At 38.5% G+C, this 16,583-nt stretch overlaps 1 protein-coding gene across 1 annotated transcript in view; it reads right to left on the reverse strand.

Annotated features, from left to right (window-relative positions):
* Positions 1-16,583, reverse strand: part of axdnd1 (axonemal dynein light chain domain containing 1) — a 170,616-nt gene that overhangs the window by 107,678 nt on the left and 46,355 nt on the right. Inside the window, exons 8-10 of the mRNA XM_063063999.1 lie at positions 14,194-14,305; positions 9,786-9,907; positions 1,016-1,156 (exon numbers count right to left, since the gene is read on the reverse strand). Coding sequence (XP_062920069.1) covers positions 1,016-1,156; positions 9,786-9,907; positions 14,194-14,305 — 375 coding nt within the window. The remainder of the gene's footprint in view (positions 1-1,015; positions 1,157-9,785; positions 9,908-14,193; positions 14,306-16,583) is intronic.

The following is a 16,583-nucleotide window of genomic DNA, read 5'->3' on the forward strand; positions in this document are numbered from 1 at the left end:
AGGTCCTGAAGACCATCGCTGAAGCCGTCAGCGCAGGAGTTGAGTGGGCGAAGTGGTCCCGACCCTCCAAGCAGACCATTGCCTTTGTCAGAGCTGGGGAGCAGCCAATACCTGCCAAAAGAACATCTGCAGGCATTCTGACCTCTGCAAGGGATTGGCAGCTGCTGGTGGACCTTGAAGGGCAGCTGAAGTTCCCCAACCATATCGTAGCCACCACCCTGCGACCAGACATTGTCCTAGTGTCTGAGTCTATTAAGCAAGTGGTGCTGCTGGAGCTGACAGTCCCATGGGAAGATAGCTTGGAGGAGGCCTTTGAAAGGAAGCTCTCCAAGTACGCAGGGCTGGTCAGCAACTGTCAGCAGGCTGGATGGAGAGCGAGGTGTCTCCCAGTGGAGGTGGTTGTAGGGGATTCATAGCCCGTTCTTTAGTTAGGGCCTTCAGCATTTTGGGCATCGAGGGAGAGAGGAAGAGGAGAGCCATTCGCAGTACCACCGATGCGGCAGAGAGGGCCTCAAGATGGCTGTGGCTCAAAAGAGGGGAGCCATGGAGTCATAAATAGCTCGCCATCTGGACACAAGCTGGGGTCTGATCAGCCCCGGCTGGGTTACCTGGAGGAGGATGTATGATGTTGAAAGACCCGAAACACCCATGATTCCAGGAACATCACTGAAGATGTGTCCTGAAGCATCAGTAGATGTATGTACACAACATCTACAGGCCTGGAGTTCAATCTCTGGCTAACTTCACCACTTTACAATCCAAGAGTCCAAATAACCCTGGTTCAGAGAAACTAAAGGTCAAGCTTGGGATTTCTCTGTGATTCTGTGCAAGGAGTTTAAATAATAAAAACACCTAATATTTTGAGCCATCAAATGTACTGCATCTAGTTGTTTTGTCAAAACTACCCATCAGTTCTTTACAATTTAGAAATTAGTAGTTCATTTGAAAAGCCCTTACTCCTGTCATCTCAATAAAAGCAAAATTTTTGGATAGATTCATTGATTAAAATAATTACCTGTTAAGTTTCTCAACAGCATTTTGGAAAAGAAACAGCTCCAAAACAAGTTGCTTGTCCAATAACCGTTGCATCATGATTTCATTGTGCATACTAATTAGATGGCGAGGAATGTGGTCCAATAAGCTCACATACCTCTCTCTGTGAAGAGGTAGGCAAAACGTTATTTTCAAAATCATACTTAAAAAAAATCATTACTAAAAATAAATCAAAATCATACAATTTCTAAAAAAGTTTTCCCCATCATTTACTTTTAATTTATTTTCCCTCCTTCTTTGCAATCTCTCTTGATATTTCAAATCACAAGTCTTGGGTGAATGTTATGTTGTCAGTTCTCTGACCATTGCATCCTAAAGTCATTCATACTTTCCTCCTGGGTAATCAGTCTGTATCTTTGTAATATTTCAAGTCATTAGTGAATGCTAACCAAGAGTTAAGATTCCAAGTTGAAATAGTGGCAATATTTGCAAGCTTGAGAAGAAACCTTGGTTTACTATTATCACGTATACTGAGATACAGAGAAAAGCTTTTTATTTTGTTGGATATCTAAATAGATCATGCCATATATAATTGCAATAAAGTGGTAAAAAAAGAAAACTGAATGACAAATGTAGCATTGCATTAATAGAGAAGCTGCAGTCCAAGTAGACAACGGATATGCATCTTTCATCTCAGCTTCATCTGCTCTCAGGATGAAGCTTTCCATTGCAGCACACAAGACATCCTTCTTCAAAGAACGGGGCTTCCCTTTCACCACCATTGATGCTGCACTCACCCACATCTCCTCCATTTCCTGGACATCCACCCTCACTCCATCTTCCCACCGTCTTAACAGGGATAGAGGGGGACTTCCGGTAGCGCTCATGGAGTGAAGTCGCGTTCTTGACTCGCTCCATTACCTCTGAGTTTTTTTCTCTATGGTCAGCTATACTTTAATTAACTATTAAGGCATCAACTCTTACAATACTTTGAATTAAATTGAATTCTCCGACAACTGGATGATACTTAGATCTGCTATGTCTAAGAACGGGAAAAACGGCAGGATGGTAAACCTCCGGTTAAACCGAAAGGTATGGATTTCCCTCCGACTGAATCACCGGTGACTTTGAAAGCTATATCGGAGTTAATTCAGAGGGAAATTTCAACCTCTGTTAGGGAGATGATTCGTACGGAAATTGCAGACTCTGTTAAAGACCTGATTCATACGGAAATCTCAATTAATCTCCAGAAAATTGCCGATTCAATTGATAAGATGCAAACATCTATTGCGGAACATCAGTCGGCTATATCTGATCTTCAAAAATCCGCGCAACAAAGTGAGCTTAAGATGGGGAAAATCGAAGAAACAATTAATGTAATGAAGAAGAAACTTGACTTTCTGACTTTTAAAAACACTGACTTGGAATCTAGAATGCGACGGCAGAATTTACGAATGATTGGGGTGCGTGAAGCTGTTGAATCTAACAACCCCATGAAGTTTTTTTCTCAACTTTTAAAAGATGCATTCCCTACTGTATTTCCTGACCAACCACCGCTACTGGATCGTGTTCACAGAATCCCATCATACTCGTCTAGGTCAGATAGACCTAGGCATGTTATCTTACGTTTTCATTACTTTCAAGACAAGGAGAGACTGTTTCGATTCGCTCGATCTAAAGGTTTCATTGATTTTTCGGATCTTAAGTTCCGATTCGTGGAAGATTTCAGTAAACCAATCTGGGACCAACGGGTTCGCTACAGATCTGTGATGTCGGAATTCTATAAGATGGATTTAAGACCAGCGCTGCTGTACCCTGCACGTCTAAGGATTCGCATGTCAGATGGAGCCCTTCGTTTTTTTGATTCTCCATCGGATGCCCAGAGTTATCTGGATCAATTTTCATCTTCAACATCTTAATTGCTATTTTTTTTTAATTATCTCCGTTGATCAGAGGCTGTGAATTGGTTGGTTTTAACTTTTTCGTGCCCTATTTGGGCAGAAAAGTTTATTTTTGATTTCTTAATATGGTTGCTAAACTTTCTTTTCAACTGCGTCATTTCTTTCTTTTCCCAGGGGATTCTGGGTGGTTACTTCCTTTTTGTTATCTTACGTATTTCCTGTGTGGCCTTAAATTTTGTAGTTTTTTTCAAATTTTATTTTGTTTTGCTTTTTATAACTAGTTTATGTCAATAATCTTATTTTTTCTTGTTCTTGTTGTGTTTATTCATGGGTTTGGGGTTTATTGTGGTTTTTTTTTTAATATATATTTTCTGGCTTTTGTTCTGTTGTCTGTGTATTTTAATTGAGTTACCTTTTTTTTTACTTTTTTACTGTTTTACAATTAGCTGATCTTTTTCATATTTATACCTTTTTTTTAGGGAGCGTATACCGGAAGTCATGGGGGTAGTTTTAGCGCTTGCTTCTTTCGGGCGGGTCTGCTTTAGATTTTGCCTTGGGGTGGGGGGTGGCGGGAGGGGCTTCACGTTTTAGTTTTTTTCTCTTTGGGCTATATACATTATTGAAGTACTGGTTGCGTCCTTTTTCCCGGTATCTTTTGTATGTTCTGTTTCCTCTCCGGGTTCGTGGGTCGAGCCTATCGTCAATCCTCCTCGTTGTGGGTGGATTTATGGAGTCTATTATTAATTTTGTCTCCTGGAATACTAACGGTCTTAATCATCCTATTAAAAGGAAAAAAGTTTTTAAAGTGTTCCGGAGACTTAAATCACAAATTTTATTTTTACAAGAGACCCATGTACGGAGGGGGGACAGACTACGTTTTTTTAAATTCTGGAAGGAACAACAATTTCATTCGAACTCCAATGCTAAGATTCGAGGCGTCTCTATTTTTATAGATTCCTCAGTTACTTTTATACAACAGGATATTATTTCTGATCCGAATGGTAGATTTTTATTGGTTAGTGGTTTACTATTTAATAAAAAAGTAGTTTTGGTTAATGTTTATGCTCCTAATATGGATTGTCCGGAATTTTATAAATCATTGTTTAATCAGTTTCCGAATTTGAACGAGTTTTCATTGATCTGGGGCGGAGATCTTAATACCTGTTTGTCTCCAGCTTTGGACCGTTCGGCTCCTTTACGGACCTTACCTAATAAATCTGCAAATTTGATTAACTTTTTCCTTTCTGATTCTGGGTCGACGGACATTTGGCGTTTTCTGCATCCTCAGGAAAAAGATTTTTCCTTCTTTTCACATGTTCATCATTCCTATTCAAGAATTGATTATTTTTTTATTGATTCTCGTCTTATTCCTTTAGTGATTAAATGTGATTATGATTCTATAACCATTTCGGATCATGCTCCACTTAAGCTTTCTATTAAAATTATGGCCAATATACCAAATAATAGACAATGGCGTTTTAATTCGCTGTTGCTTCAGGACTCGGACTTTGTTAACTTTATGAATGAACAGATTGAGCTTTTTTTTACAATTAATCATACAGAGGATATTTCGGTTAACACTCTTTGGGACACTTTTAAAGCCTATATTCATGGTCAGATTATCTCGTATTCTGCTGCTTTGAGGAAGAAGCAGAAGCAGGAGGAGATGGTAATTGTGGACAAGATTAAAGAAATTGATAAGAAATATGTTATGGCTCCTTCTGAGGAGTTATACAAACAAAGAACTGAACTTCAAATGGAACATAGTTTACTACTCTCGTCCTCGATTGTAAACCAATTAAAGAAAACAAGAAGTGACTTTTATGTTCACAGTGACAAAATTGGCAAGCTGCTGGCTAATCAATTGAAATCTAATTATGTTAAATCTCAAATCAATCAGATTTATAACCAAAATGATCGATTGATACTGGATCATGTGGGGATTAATCAAACCTTTTGTGATTTTTATTCTTCTTTATATCAATCAGAGTCTCCTCGAGATTCTAAATATATGAATGATTTTTTAGATAAGTTAGACTTCCCTCAGATTTCACAGGATATGTCTTCTTTATTAGATACTTCCATTACTATGGATGAGATTAAGAATGTTATTTTTTCTATGAATCTGGGGAAAGCTCCTGGCCCGGATGGGTTTACCGTTGAATTTTATAAATGTTTTGCTTCTTTATTGATCCCTTGGCTCTGTAGGGTTTTTGAGGCTTCTCTGAAACTTGGTAAACTTCCTGAATCTTTTAATAGAGCATCAATTTCTTTAATACTAAAGAAGGATAAAGACCCTGCTCAATGTGCATCTTATAGACCAATATCTTTATTAAATGTTGATTCTAAAGTTTTTTCTAAGTTATTAGCAAATAGACTAGAAAAAGTACTTCCTTCTATTATTTCGGAAGACCAAACGGGTTTTATTAAAGGTCGTTACTCTTTTTATAATATTCGTACATTGTTAAATATCGTTTATACTCCCTCACAAAATGTTCCTGAGTGTGTTATTTCTTTAGATGCCGAGAAAGCTTTTGATAGAGTAGAATGGCCTTATTTACTTAAGGTGCTTGAAATGTTTAATTTTAGCTTGAAATTTATATCCTGGATTAAACTGTTATATCATTCCCCTGTAGCCTCGGTTCGTACTAACTCTTTAAACTCACCTTTTTTTCCTCTTTTTCGAGGTACTCGACAAGGCTGTCCTCTTAGTCCCCTATTATTTGATATTGCATTAGAACCTCTTGCAATTGCCATTCGAGAATCTTCAAATATTACTGGGATAACTCGGGGATTAAAGTCCCATAAATTATCACTCTATGCTGATGATTTACTTTTATATATTTCTAATCCTGAGAAATCTATTCCTGCTGTTTTAGAGTTATTAGCACAATTTGGTTTTTTTTCAGGTTATAAATTAAATCTTAGTAAGAGTGAACTTTTTCCGATTAATAAACATCTTCCCTTATATTATAAATTTCCATTTAAATTGATTAATAATTATTTTTCATATCTTGGGATTAAAATTACTTGTAAATACAAAGATTTATTTAAGACTAACTTTTTACCATTAATAGACCATATTACTCAACTTTCATCTAAATGGTTTCCCTTATATTTAACTTTGATTGGTCGTATTAATGCAGTTAAGATGTTTTTTTTGCCAAAATTTTTATGTGTGTTTCAGGCATTACCAATTTTTGTTCCAAAATCTTTCTTTGATAAAGTTGACTCTAAAATTTCTTCATTTATTTGGCAGAATAAGAATCCGAGACTGGGTAAAATACATTTACAGAAAGCTAAGAGAGATGGAGGTTTAGCATTACCTAACTTTAGATTCTATTATTGGGCTATTAATATTCGACATATGAAATTTTGGTTACTTGATCAGGACATACTATCTATTCCTAAATGGGTAGCATTGGAACTACAATCTGTTCAGGGTTATACACTTGGCTCTATTTTAGGCTCCTCTCTCCCTTTTGATTCGAAACACCTTAAGCAGGTGTCTAACCCGATAGTTAAATATGCTTTGCGCATTTGGTTTCAATTCAGAAAATTTTTTGATCTTAATCAATTCGGGTTAGCGATTCCTATTTTAGGTAACATATTTTTTCCTCCCTCTTTTACGGATCGCGCTTTTCAAACTTGGAAGACTAAGGGTATTTTACGGTTTTTGGATTTATTTTTAGATGGTTCCCTTATGTCTTTTGAACAATTATCTAATAAATATAACTTATCAAGAATACATTTTTTTAGATATTTACAAGTTAGAAATTTCCTAAGTACTACACTTTCTTCCTTTCCAATGCTTCCTCCTACATATATTTTAGATTCGATAATTAACCTCAATCCATGTCAGAAAGGTGCATCGGCTATGATTTATAATATTATTATGAAACTTAGGAAAGCTCCATTTGATAAGATTAGGGTAGATTGGGAACAGGAATTGGGGCTTACCATTTCTGTGGATGATTGGGGGCAGATTTTACAATTAGTTAATACTTCCTCTATTTGTGCTAAACATTCCCTAATTCAATTTAAAGTGGTTCATAGAGCACATATGTCCAAAGATAAGTTAGCGCGTTTTTACTCGCATATTAATCCTTTTTGTGATAGATGTTCGGGGCAGATAGCCTCTTTAACTCATATGTTTTGGTCTTGCCCTACTTTGGAAATTTTTTGGAGAGATATTTTTAATATTATTTCTAAGGTATTAAATATAGATATCTCTCCTCACCCTATTACTGCTATCTTTGGACTACCTAAAATTTCTAGTAATCTTTCCCCTTCAGCCCGTAGAATGATTGCATTTCTTACTTTAATGGCGAAAAGATGTATTTTCCAACATTGGAAAGAGCTTAATGCTCCAACTACCTTTTTTTGGTTTTCTCAGACGATTTTATGTTTGAATTTGGAGAAAATTAGAAGTAACCTTTATGATTCTTCATTTAAATTTGAACAGATTTGGGGACCTTTTATTTGATATTTTCATTTAATGTAATATTTACCCTTCTTGTTTTTTTTCACTGTTTTTAATGGAGGTCGGGATTGAGGACGTGATTTTAAGTTTAACTCTGTTTGGTTTCAAGTTAGCCCATTGCTTTGCTTTGCTTTTAGTTAGTTGCATGGTGGGTTTTTTTTTTTGGGGGTTTTTTTTCTTTTTTTTTCCATTGATATATATAAAATTTAGTATACTATTATGTTATCTTGGTTTCTTATGTTTAAATTACATTGTTTGTAGTATTTTTTTTGGTATTGATACCTTTTGGAATTTTATTATACTTTAACATTGTATTAATGTTTATATGGCTTACCTTTTTTGTATACTTATTCAATAAAAAGATTTAAAAAGAAAGAACAGGGATAGAGTTCCTCTTGCCCTTACCTACCTCCCCATGAGCCTCTGCATCCAACACATCATTCTCCACAACTTACACCATCTTCATTGGGGCCCTACCACCATACACGTTTTTACCTCCCCCCAAATTCTGCTTTGTACAGAGATCGCTCACTCCATGATTCCCTTGTCCATTCAATCCTCCCCACAAACCTTCCTCCTGGCCTTTCTCCCTGCAAATGGCTGAAGTGCTGTACCTGCTCATAGACCTCCTCCCTCACCTCAATTCAGGGCCACAAACAGTCCTTCCAGCAGAAGCAACACTTCACCTGCGAATCTGGCAGGGTTATCTACTATTATCGATAGATTGGGGTCAACTTTGTCGAACACCTCCACTTCCAAAGTGGAATTTCCTGGTGGCCAACTATCTTAATTCCTATCCCCATTCCTGTTCTGACATGTCAGTCCATGGTCTCCTCTTCTGCCACAAAGAAGTCACCCTCAGGTTGGACGAGCAATACCTCATATCCTGTCGAGGCAGCCTCCAACATGATGCCATGAACATCGATTTCTCCAACTTCTAGTAATTTTCCCCTCCCCCTTCCCACTTCTCCCCACTAAGAACTCTTACCACTTCTCCTCATCTGCATTTCACCTCCCCCGGCACTCTCCTATCAGATTCTTTCTTCTCTAGCCCTTGCCTTTTCCACCTTCCATCTCCCAACTTCTTACTACATCCCTCACCCCCATCCTCCCAACTTCATCTGTTACCTTTCAGCTTGTCCTCCATCCCTTCCCCCCACCTCTTATTCTGGCATCATCCCCCTTTCCTTTCCAATCCTGAAGAAGGGACTCAGCCTGAAACATCGACTGTTTGTCCATTTCCACAGATACTGCCTGACCTGCTGAGTTCCTCTAGCATTTTGTCTGTGTTGCTCTGGATATCCAGCATCTGCAGAATCTCTGTGTTTAGGAAAAGTACATGGTTTTTCCACAAAGTGCACAGTTATCATTGCAGTTGGGCCCAAACTCAGAATAACAAGACTGTGTGTAGGACTCTGCATTTATACTACCCGGCTGGTTTTGTCCAGTATTAAAACAATGCTATTCCATCAAAATTATTCAATGCTATTTCACTTATTTTTTCATTATAAGGAGAAATCCCATCTGAGCAATGGCATACTTTTACCTATATTATATTTGCTGCTAATGCTTCAAAGGAAAATGATAAGTATAATTTATACATTACAATGCATCACTACATCTGAAATTTGAATGCTTGTTCATGTATTACCAATAATGTTCCAATGCTACAAAAAACAAAATTGCAAACACGAGGAAATCTGCAGATGCTGGAAATTCAAGCAACACACACTAAATGCTTGTGAACACAGCAGGCCAGGCAGCATCTACAGGAAGAGGTACAGTCGACGTTTTGGTCTGAGACCCTTTGTCAGGACTAACTGAAAGAAGAGATTAGAAAGTGGGAGGGGGAGGGGGAGATCCGAAATGATAGGAGAAGACGGGGGGTGGGGGCGGAATGGAGCTAAGAGTTGGAAAGTTGATTGGCAAAAGGGATACGAGGCTAGAGAAGGGAGAGGATCATGCGACGGGAGGCCTAGGGAGAAATAAAGGGGAGGGAAGCCCAGAGGATGGGCAAGGATTATAGTGAGAGGGACAGAGGAAGAAAAAAGAGAGAGAGATAGATAAATAAATAAGGGATGGGGTACGAAGGGGAGGTGGGGGAATTAACGGAAGTTAGAGAAGTCAATGTTCATGCCATCAGGTTGGAGGCTACCCAGACGGAATATAAGGTGTTGTTCCTCCAACCTGAGAGTGGCTTCATCTTGACAGTAGAGGAGGTTGTGGATAGACATATCAGAATGGGAATGGGACGTGGAATTAAAATGTGTGGCCACTGGGAGATCCTGCATTCTCTGGCAAACTAGGAGATCCTGCTTTCTCTTTGTTTGCACCTCCAGCCCAGAAATAACATCATCTGCTAACTTTATATACCACATGGCAAATTATTTCTAGGTTGCAAAACAGACCTGATTTTGGCAAGAAGCTCTCCTCGTTCCCCACAATCCACACTAATCTGACGAATAAGCTCATGGAACACAAGATTATAAATGTTTTGCTCCTTTTTCACCAGGTCCAGCAAATGATGGATCTATGCAAATAAAGAGCACAATTGAAATAGAGATAAACAGATGGTAAGTATGATGATACTATTCAATTTGTTAACTGCTGCAAGAGCCTTTAATAATCTTATAATCTTAATTAATATTTTATTTCAACAATCACAAAGGTGTAGTAGATTTCCTTTTTACTTCACGCCAAAGTCAATGGAACCCACAGTCAGAATCGGAGAGGATTCTGGAGCCATTGAACAGTACAGCATGGATATGGATCTTTCTGCCCAACACGTCCATGCTGATCACAGTGCCCACCCAGCTCATCCCAATTTCCTGTGCTCGGCCCATATCCCGGCAAGTGTTTCTTAAACGATATCACTGTATCTGCCCCAATCACTTCTTCTAGCAGTTTGTTCCACATATTCACCACCCTCTATGTGGAAATGTTGCCCCTCAGATCCCTTTTATATCTTTCTCCTCTTTCCCGAAAAATATGCCCCTTATTTAAGATTCCTGTGGAAATGATTGTTACCACCCATCGCATCCATAACTCTCATAACTTTAAACTTTTGCACAAGGTCACCCCTCATTCTCCTAAGTTCCAAGAAATAAAGATCCGACCTGGCCAACCTCTTCCTATAATTCAGGTTCTCTGGTCCTAGCAACATCTTCATAAATTTTTTCTGCACTCTTTCCAGCTTAACTACATCTTTCTGATAACAGGAGTGACCAAGTCCTTTCAACAAACTACTGCATGTACTTGTACTCCTAAGTCCCTCTGCTCCATTACACTTCTTAGTGCCCTAACATTCAAGTCTACTGCCAATATATTTTACATTTAGCACCAGCACCTGAGGATGAATTTCTACCCCACATACATATCGATTGTAAGCAGTCAAGGCATTTCAAATTGCTCCTTCTATATTTGCATTGTTTTTCATATTAACGTAATTAAAATATTGTTATTCTCTAAATTTCGTCTATTTGATGATCCTTAGTGATAACATGAATAAAACTTCATCTTTATATGAAGAATGATGTGTATTTAATATTTCAGTGATATTGTAAATTGTTTGATTAAACATTCTTGTTTAGTTAAATAATTGATTGCAGAATGCTTTAGTTTTCATAAGCAAAATTAAAAGGAGGGGGAGTTGACTTCAGAATACATGGCTGAATTGAAGAGATTGTCTGAGCATTCTCAATTCAGTGAAGGGCTTGACGATGCATTGGAATCTTACAAGAAAGTATTCAGAAACAACTACTAACTGAAGTACTCACATTTAAAAGAACAGTTGAAATCAGTGTATCAATAGAAACTGCAGGCATAGACTCAATTAAGTTTCAGTAAGGAATGAAAGTGAGCGTGCACAGAATTGCAATGTTTAAAGACAGGTCTCCCAGGCTAGATAAACTGGGGTACCATTGTGACAGAGGCTCATGACAAGTGCGAAGGTTCACAGGTTTAAAGGCAAAACTTGCAGAAAATATAACGAAGTAGGACATATACAAAGAGCATGTCGAGCATACAAAAATAAATGAAAAAGTGAAGTTGCAGTTTCAAAAAGAGCACTAATCTGCATGCCGTTGACGAAAAATCTGATAACGATGAGGGTGACACAGGACTGGGAAGCCTTGGGATTTACAATGTGAACATTAACAAGAGACAAGCAATGTCGCTTACACCAGAAGTGAAGAGCAAATTTATTAAAATGGAATTGGACACCGGCTCAGCTCTTTTAGTTATTTCATAAAGTAAGTTATTCCACAAACTGAAACCTGCAGATATCGAACTAAAAACTTATACTGAAGGAAAGTTAACTCCTGTGGGAAAGACATTCGTAACAGTGAAATACAATAACCAACAAGCCACATTGGGCTTAAATGTGGTAAAAACAAGAGGGCCAGTATTATGGGGACATGATTGGCTGAGACAACTACAACTTGAGTGGAGATCCATCCACCAGTTGCATGCCACATCCCCTGTTATAGTGTGTACTGAAAGTGAATTAATGTACTGGGTGATGCCACAGCAGTGTTGAAGAGTGGCATTGAAAAACATACGTATCAAGGGTAAAAGAGTGTTAATTGAAAAAGCCACATCCAAGTTTTACAAATGCCGTATGGTTCCTTATATCACCCATGATAAAGCAGCCAGTGAGCTAGGTCACATGCATAGTGAAGGAATTCTTGCCAAGGTTGAGTAGAGTCTATGGACAATGCCAGTGGTCCCAGTAATCAAGATGAATAGGTCTTTCAGGACCTGTGACAAACTTAAGATCATCCATCAACCCAATAATGAAAGTAGATCAATATCCTCTGCCCAGAGAGAGGACATCTTTGCAAACCTTTCAAGAGGAAAACAATTCAGTAAAATGGGCATAACTGAGGCCTAACTACAGATGGAGATGGAAGAAGAGTCCAAAGTGCTTATCACCATAAACACTCACAAAGGGCTTTATCACTATAATAGGCATATTTTTGGAGTAGCATCTGCACCTGCACTCCAGCATAAAGTTATGGACCAGGTGCTGCGAGTCTGCCAGGCAGTCAGTGCTACCTAGATGACATCATTGTTAACAGTGAGGATGACAATGAAAATCTCCAAAATCTCAGGATTTTGTTAAAAAAGATTAGAACATTATGGACTCAGAGCATGATGCAAGAAGTGTGAACTCTTTAAACCAAGCTTCACTTACTATGGTCCATTGACGCATAAGCATTACACAAGTGTGCTGAGAATATTCAAGCAGTGGTGGATGTTCCAAGGCCAAAGGACCTGTCACAGTTCTGGTCCTTTATAGGATTTGTCAATTACTATAACAGGTTCCTGCCTAACCTGGCTACTGAGCTCCACCCCTTAAACTCATTACTTCAGACCGGGAAGAAATAGCAATGGACAAAGCTATTGAGATGGCTTTCCAAAAGGTGAAGGAAATGGTGACTTCAGACACTGTACTCACACATTATGATCCACATTGTCCAGTGAGTTTTTCCTGCGATGCCTCACTTTATGATATAGGTGCAGGCATATCAAATGATCTGTTGTGTATTTAATATTTCAGTAATATTTAAGTAATATTGCAAACATATTGTTTGCTTAAGTATTCTTGTTCATTTAAATAATTCATTATGAGTTATATGTAAAAGTATGTGAATAGCATGGAGTTACAAAACATAACAGAGAACATTAGGAAATTTCCAGGACGATAGGAATCTGAAATCTCCGAGGAATGGCCCATTAAAAATCTATCTATTAATATACAGAGAACAGCACAGTTGCTGATTTATGGGTTTATTTTGCGCATCCCTGTTTTAATTGCTCATCACTTCCAGCTTTATCTTTGGCTACCTCAGCAATGAACTGCTGAAATCTTCTTAATCCTTGCCAATTTTTACCAAAGTGTTTCATAAACCCTATTTCAGAACCCTACTTACTTCTTCAACCAAAGTTTTGTGTACAAGATAAAAAGAGGAATAGATAGAGTGGATAGCCAGCGCCTCTTCCCCAGGGCACCACTGCTCAATACAAGAGGACATGGCTTTAAGGTAAGGGGTGGGAAGTTCAAGGGGGATATTAGAGGAAGGTTTTTTACTCAGAGAGTGGTTGGTGCGTGGAATGCACTGCCTGAGTCAGTGGTGGAGGCAGATACACTAGTGAAATTTAAGAGACTACTAGACAGGTATATGGAGGAATCTAAGGTGGGGGCTTATATGGGAGGCAGGGTTTGAGGGTCGGCACAACATTGTGGGCTGAAGGGCCTGTACTGTGCTGTACTATTCTATGTTCTATGTTTATACTGGAGAAAGAGTTGGCTGGGATTAAGAAAACCTGCTCAAATTTTTAAAATATCACTGATAAATTAAATCAATCCTACACAACTTAAATTACTTGCCTCTTAAACCTTTAACACATCAACCTTCCAAAACTTCAGCAAGACATTTCTACTTTAGCTTGTTGCTGAATTTCATGTCAATCATGACAGTGCATAAGAAAAACTACTAAAGTTAGATTGAAAACAAACATTCTTATTATATTACTATAAAACTCAATATCTTTGTAAATATCTTGCTATGTGACTGTGTCAAATTTTTGTTCAATAATAGTCCTGTGAAGTTCCTTGGGGTATTTAACTGCAAGAAGCTCACATTATTGTGTAAAATGTAAGATGCTAGAATCATAAGCATCATACAGCATGGAAAAAGGTTTTTAGGCCCAACTTAGTTGGATAAAATTGATAATAACTAATTTATTTCCTAAAATTATCTTCTTATAATGTTTTTTCAGTCTGAACTACAGTTTCTGCCATTCTCACAATACCTGAGTTTCGTCTTTTAATTCCTGTTTATCATCTTCATTAAACCCAACTTTCTCTAACATATCATCCATCACTTGTGACAGCTGAATGGCCTCAGCTCTTCCACTGGGTTTCCTGGGAAGAAAACAATGGTCTAATTAAAGAAATGCTTGAACAGCAGTTCAGATTTCCTCTGAGCAATGGTAACCATTTGTTCAATAGGATGAAGGAAACCAGCGATGGAGCATAAAATGGTTTAACACATGTTTACTAGTGTAACAAATGAAGATTTATAATGGGTTACACTTCCTCCCAGATATGGGTTTTGTTCCTTAAGCTATTAGTTATCCAGTCAGTTAACATGTCAGAAAAATTACGTGAATCAAGTTCCAGGCAAAAATATGCAAAGTTTTTCCCATAAGTCTGCTTTGTTTATTCACTGTCGTACTATTTAATCACATTTCCCAATTTGCCTCAGCCAAAGACATTGTTCCTTATCATGCCATTTGGTATATCAGGTGGGATTTTTGCCGCTTCCACTTATGAGGCCAAGTTGCTAGCTCAACGCACAAGCCAGCACAAATGGAAAGTGTGCGAAGGGCTGGCCGGACTCGAACCCAACACAATTCGCTCGAAGTCCACTGCTAATATCACTACATCACCGGCCAGCTAACCTCAGCCAACAGATCCCGCATAACTACTTAAAAGTTTAGAACTCCAGTTTCATGATATCAATGTGAAATTCTATAGTACTATCTTTTATATAATATTGTGACGCTCTGGGAAGGGGGAGCGTGGTTGACAGTCCGCCCCTGCATTTCTAATGACCAGTACTGTTTATTGTTTCTGTGTTAAAATGCTTTTGTGTGATTATGATGGGAAGTTCCAGTTCACTTAATGTTACATTTTAGCTTGGGTTATACATGGGTTTTGCTTGTGTATTTTGTGGGTCACCCTAATTTTAACCGGGGTGTGTGATGGTCTGTATGAGGCTGGGGGGGGGTTCACTCTCCGGGTCATGGTGCCCAGTCTGTTTTGTGTTTATCACAATAAAACAGCTGTTGAGTTAACAAACTTCCTGTCATTATGGACCAAATGCTCACCACAACGCTTCTCTTTCTTGAATATAGCTTACTGTTGGGTTATTAATTAACCTGGAGACATGGCAAAAGACAATAAAGTAACCCTGTTTCTGCAAAAAAAAGCACTGTAATTGCTCTCTTTGATTTTGTGAACTTCAAATTAGTTTTACCAATAAAATGGAGAAAAGGACATGCAAAGAAACGTTTGGAGATGGGCAGGATAGATTTGCTGGCTGCTGTGAAACTGTAGGCATCTTCTGATGCCTGGGAACTTGGTTCACATAATTTTTCTGACATGTTAACTGACTGGGTAATGAACCGTTTACAAGAACCAAACGATTAAAATCACTTGAGGGTTTTATCAGGATCACATCTGTTTACAATGTAAAGAAATAAAAGCCAGGATGGTATTACAAAATTATTCATAGTCTTTCCCAATCAGAATCCCTGGATAGATCAAGAGATCCGCATTCTACTGAAGGTTAGATTGGTGCTGTTCAGCACTGCCGATGCAGGAAAGTGCACAAGGCCCAGGTATGGAAAGCCTTCTCAGATATGAAGTGGCAATTCCAGACCAAACTTGAATCACAGAAGGATGCTCAACAGCTGTGGCAAAGTTTGAATGCCATTGGAGGGTAACGTAATGGGTGAAAGACGACACATGTAGTTCATAATAGAAACTGTTCTACATAATTCACAAACACCATCATTGAGTTGTGTTCACTTTAAGAGATGGCGTATGATGTAATGTTGTCAGCATGAGGCAACTGCTTTTGGTTTGCTTGTATATGAAGTAAAGGATTGTGGCTTGTGTTAAGCAAATAAAATGACTCTCAAATGATTTATTTACAAAATCCTACATTGGTGACCCCGACGCTTGCAGACAATGTCAGAGTTACTCAACGGCATGTCGATCAACATAGTCGCTTTGAAGCTGCTGGAGTTTGGGAGCAGCACACTGCTGTGTGGGTTGCACAGGGAGAAGCCAAGTTTGCACTGCAAGAAATTACTGTGGACAATACCAAATTTTACTATGTCGTAGCACTGTGAAGTAGTTCCACTGTAGCCAGAGTGCTGAGTCTACTAGACTCACCCACCTGCACGTGATAAATATGTCACTCTGAAAACTCATCTACTACAGACGTTTGGACTGACTGAGTTTGAGTGTGCCAAACAGTTGCTCTCCTTGCCCGGCCTGGGTGACTCCTGACGAAGGGTCTCGGCCCGAAATGTCGACCGTACCTCTTCCTAGAGATGCTGCCACTTTTATGTGTGTTGCTTGAAATTCCAGCGTCTGCAGATTTACTCATGTTTGCGTTGCTAAAATAGCT

This window comes from Mobula hypostoma, chromosome 12, assembly GCF_963921235.1.
Source record: "Mobula hypostoma chromosome 12, sMobHyp1.1, whole genome shotgun sequence".
NCBI lineage: Eukaryota > Metazoa > Chordata > Chondrichthyes > Myliobatiformes > Myliobatidae > Mobula > Mobula hypostoma.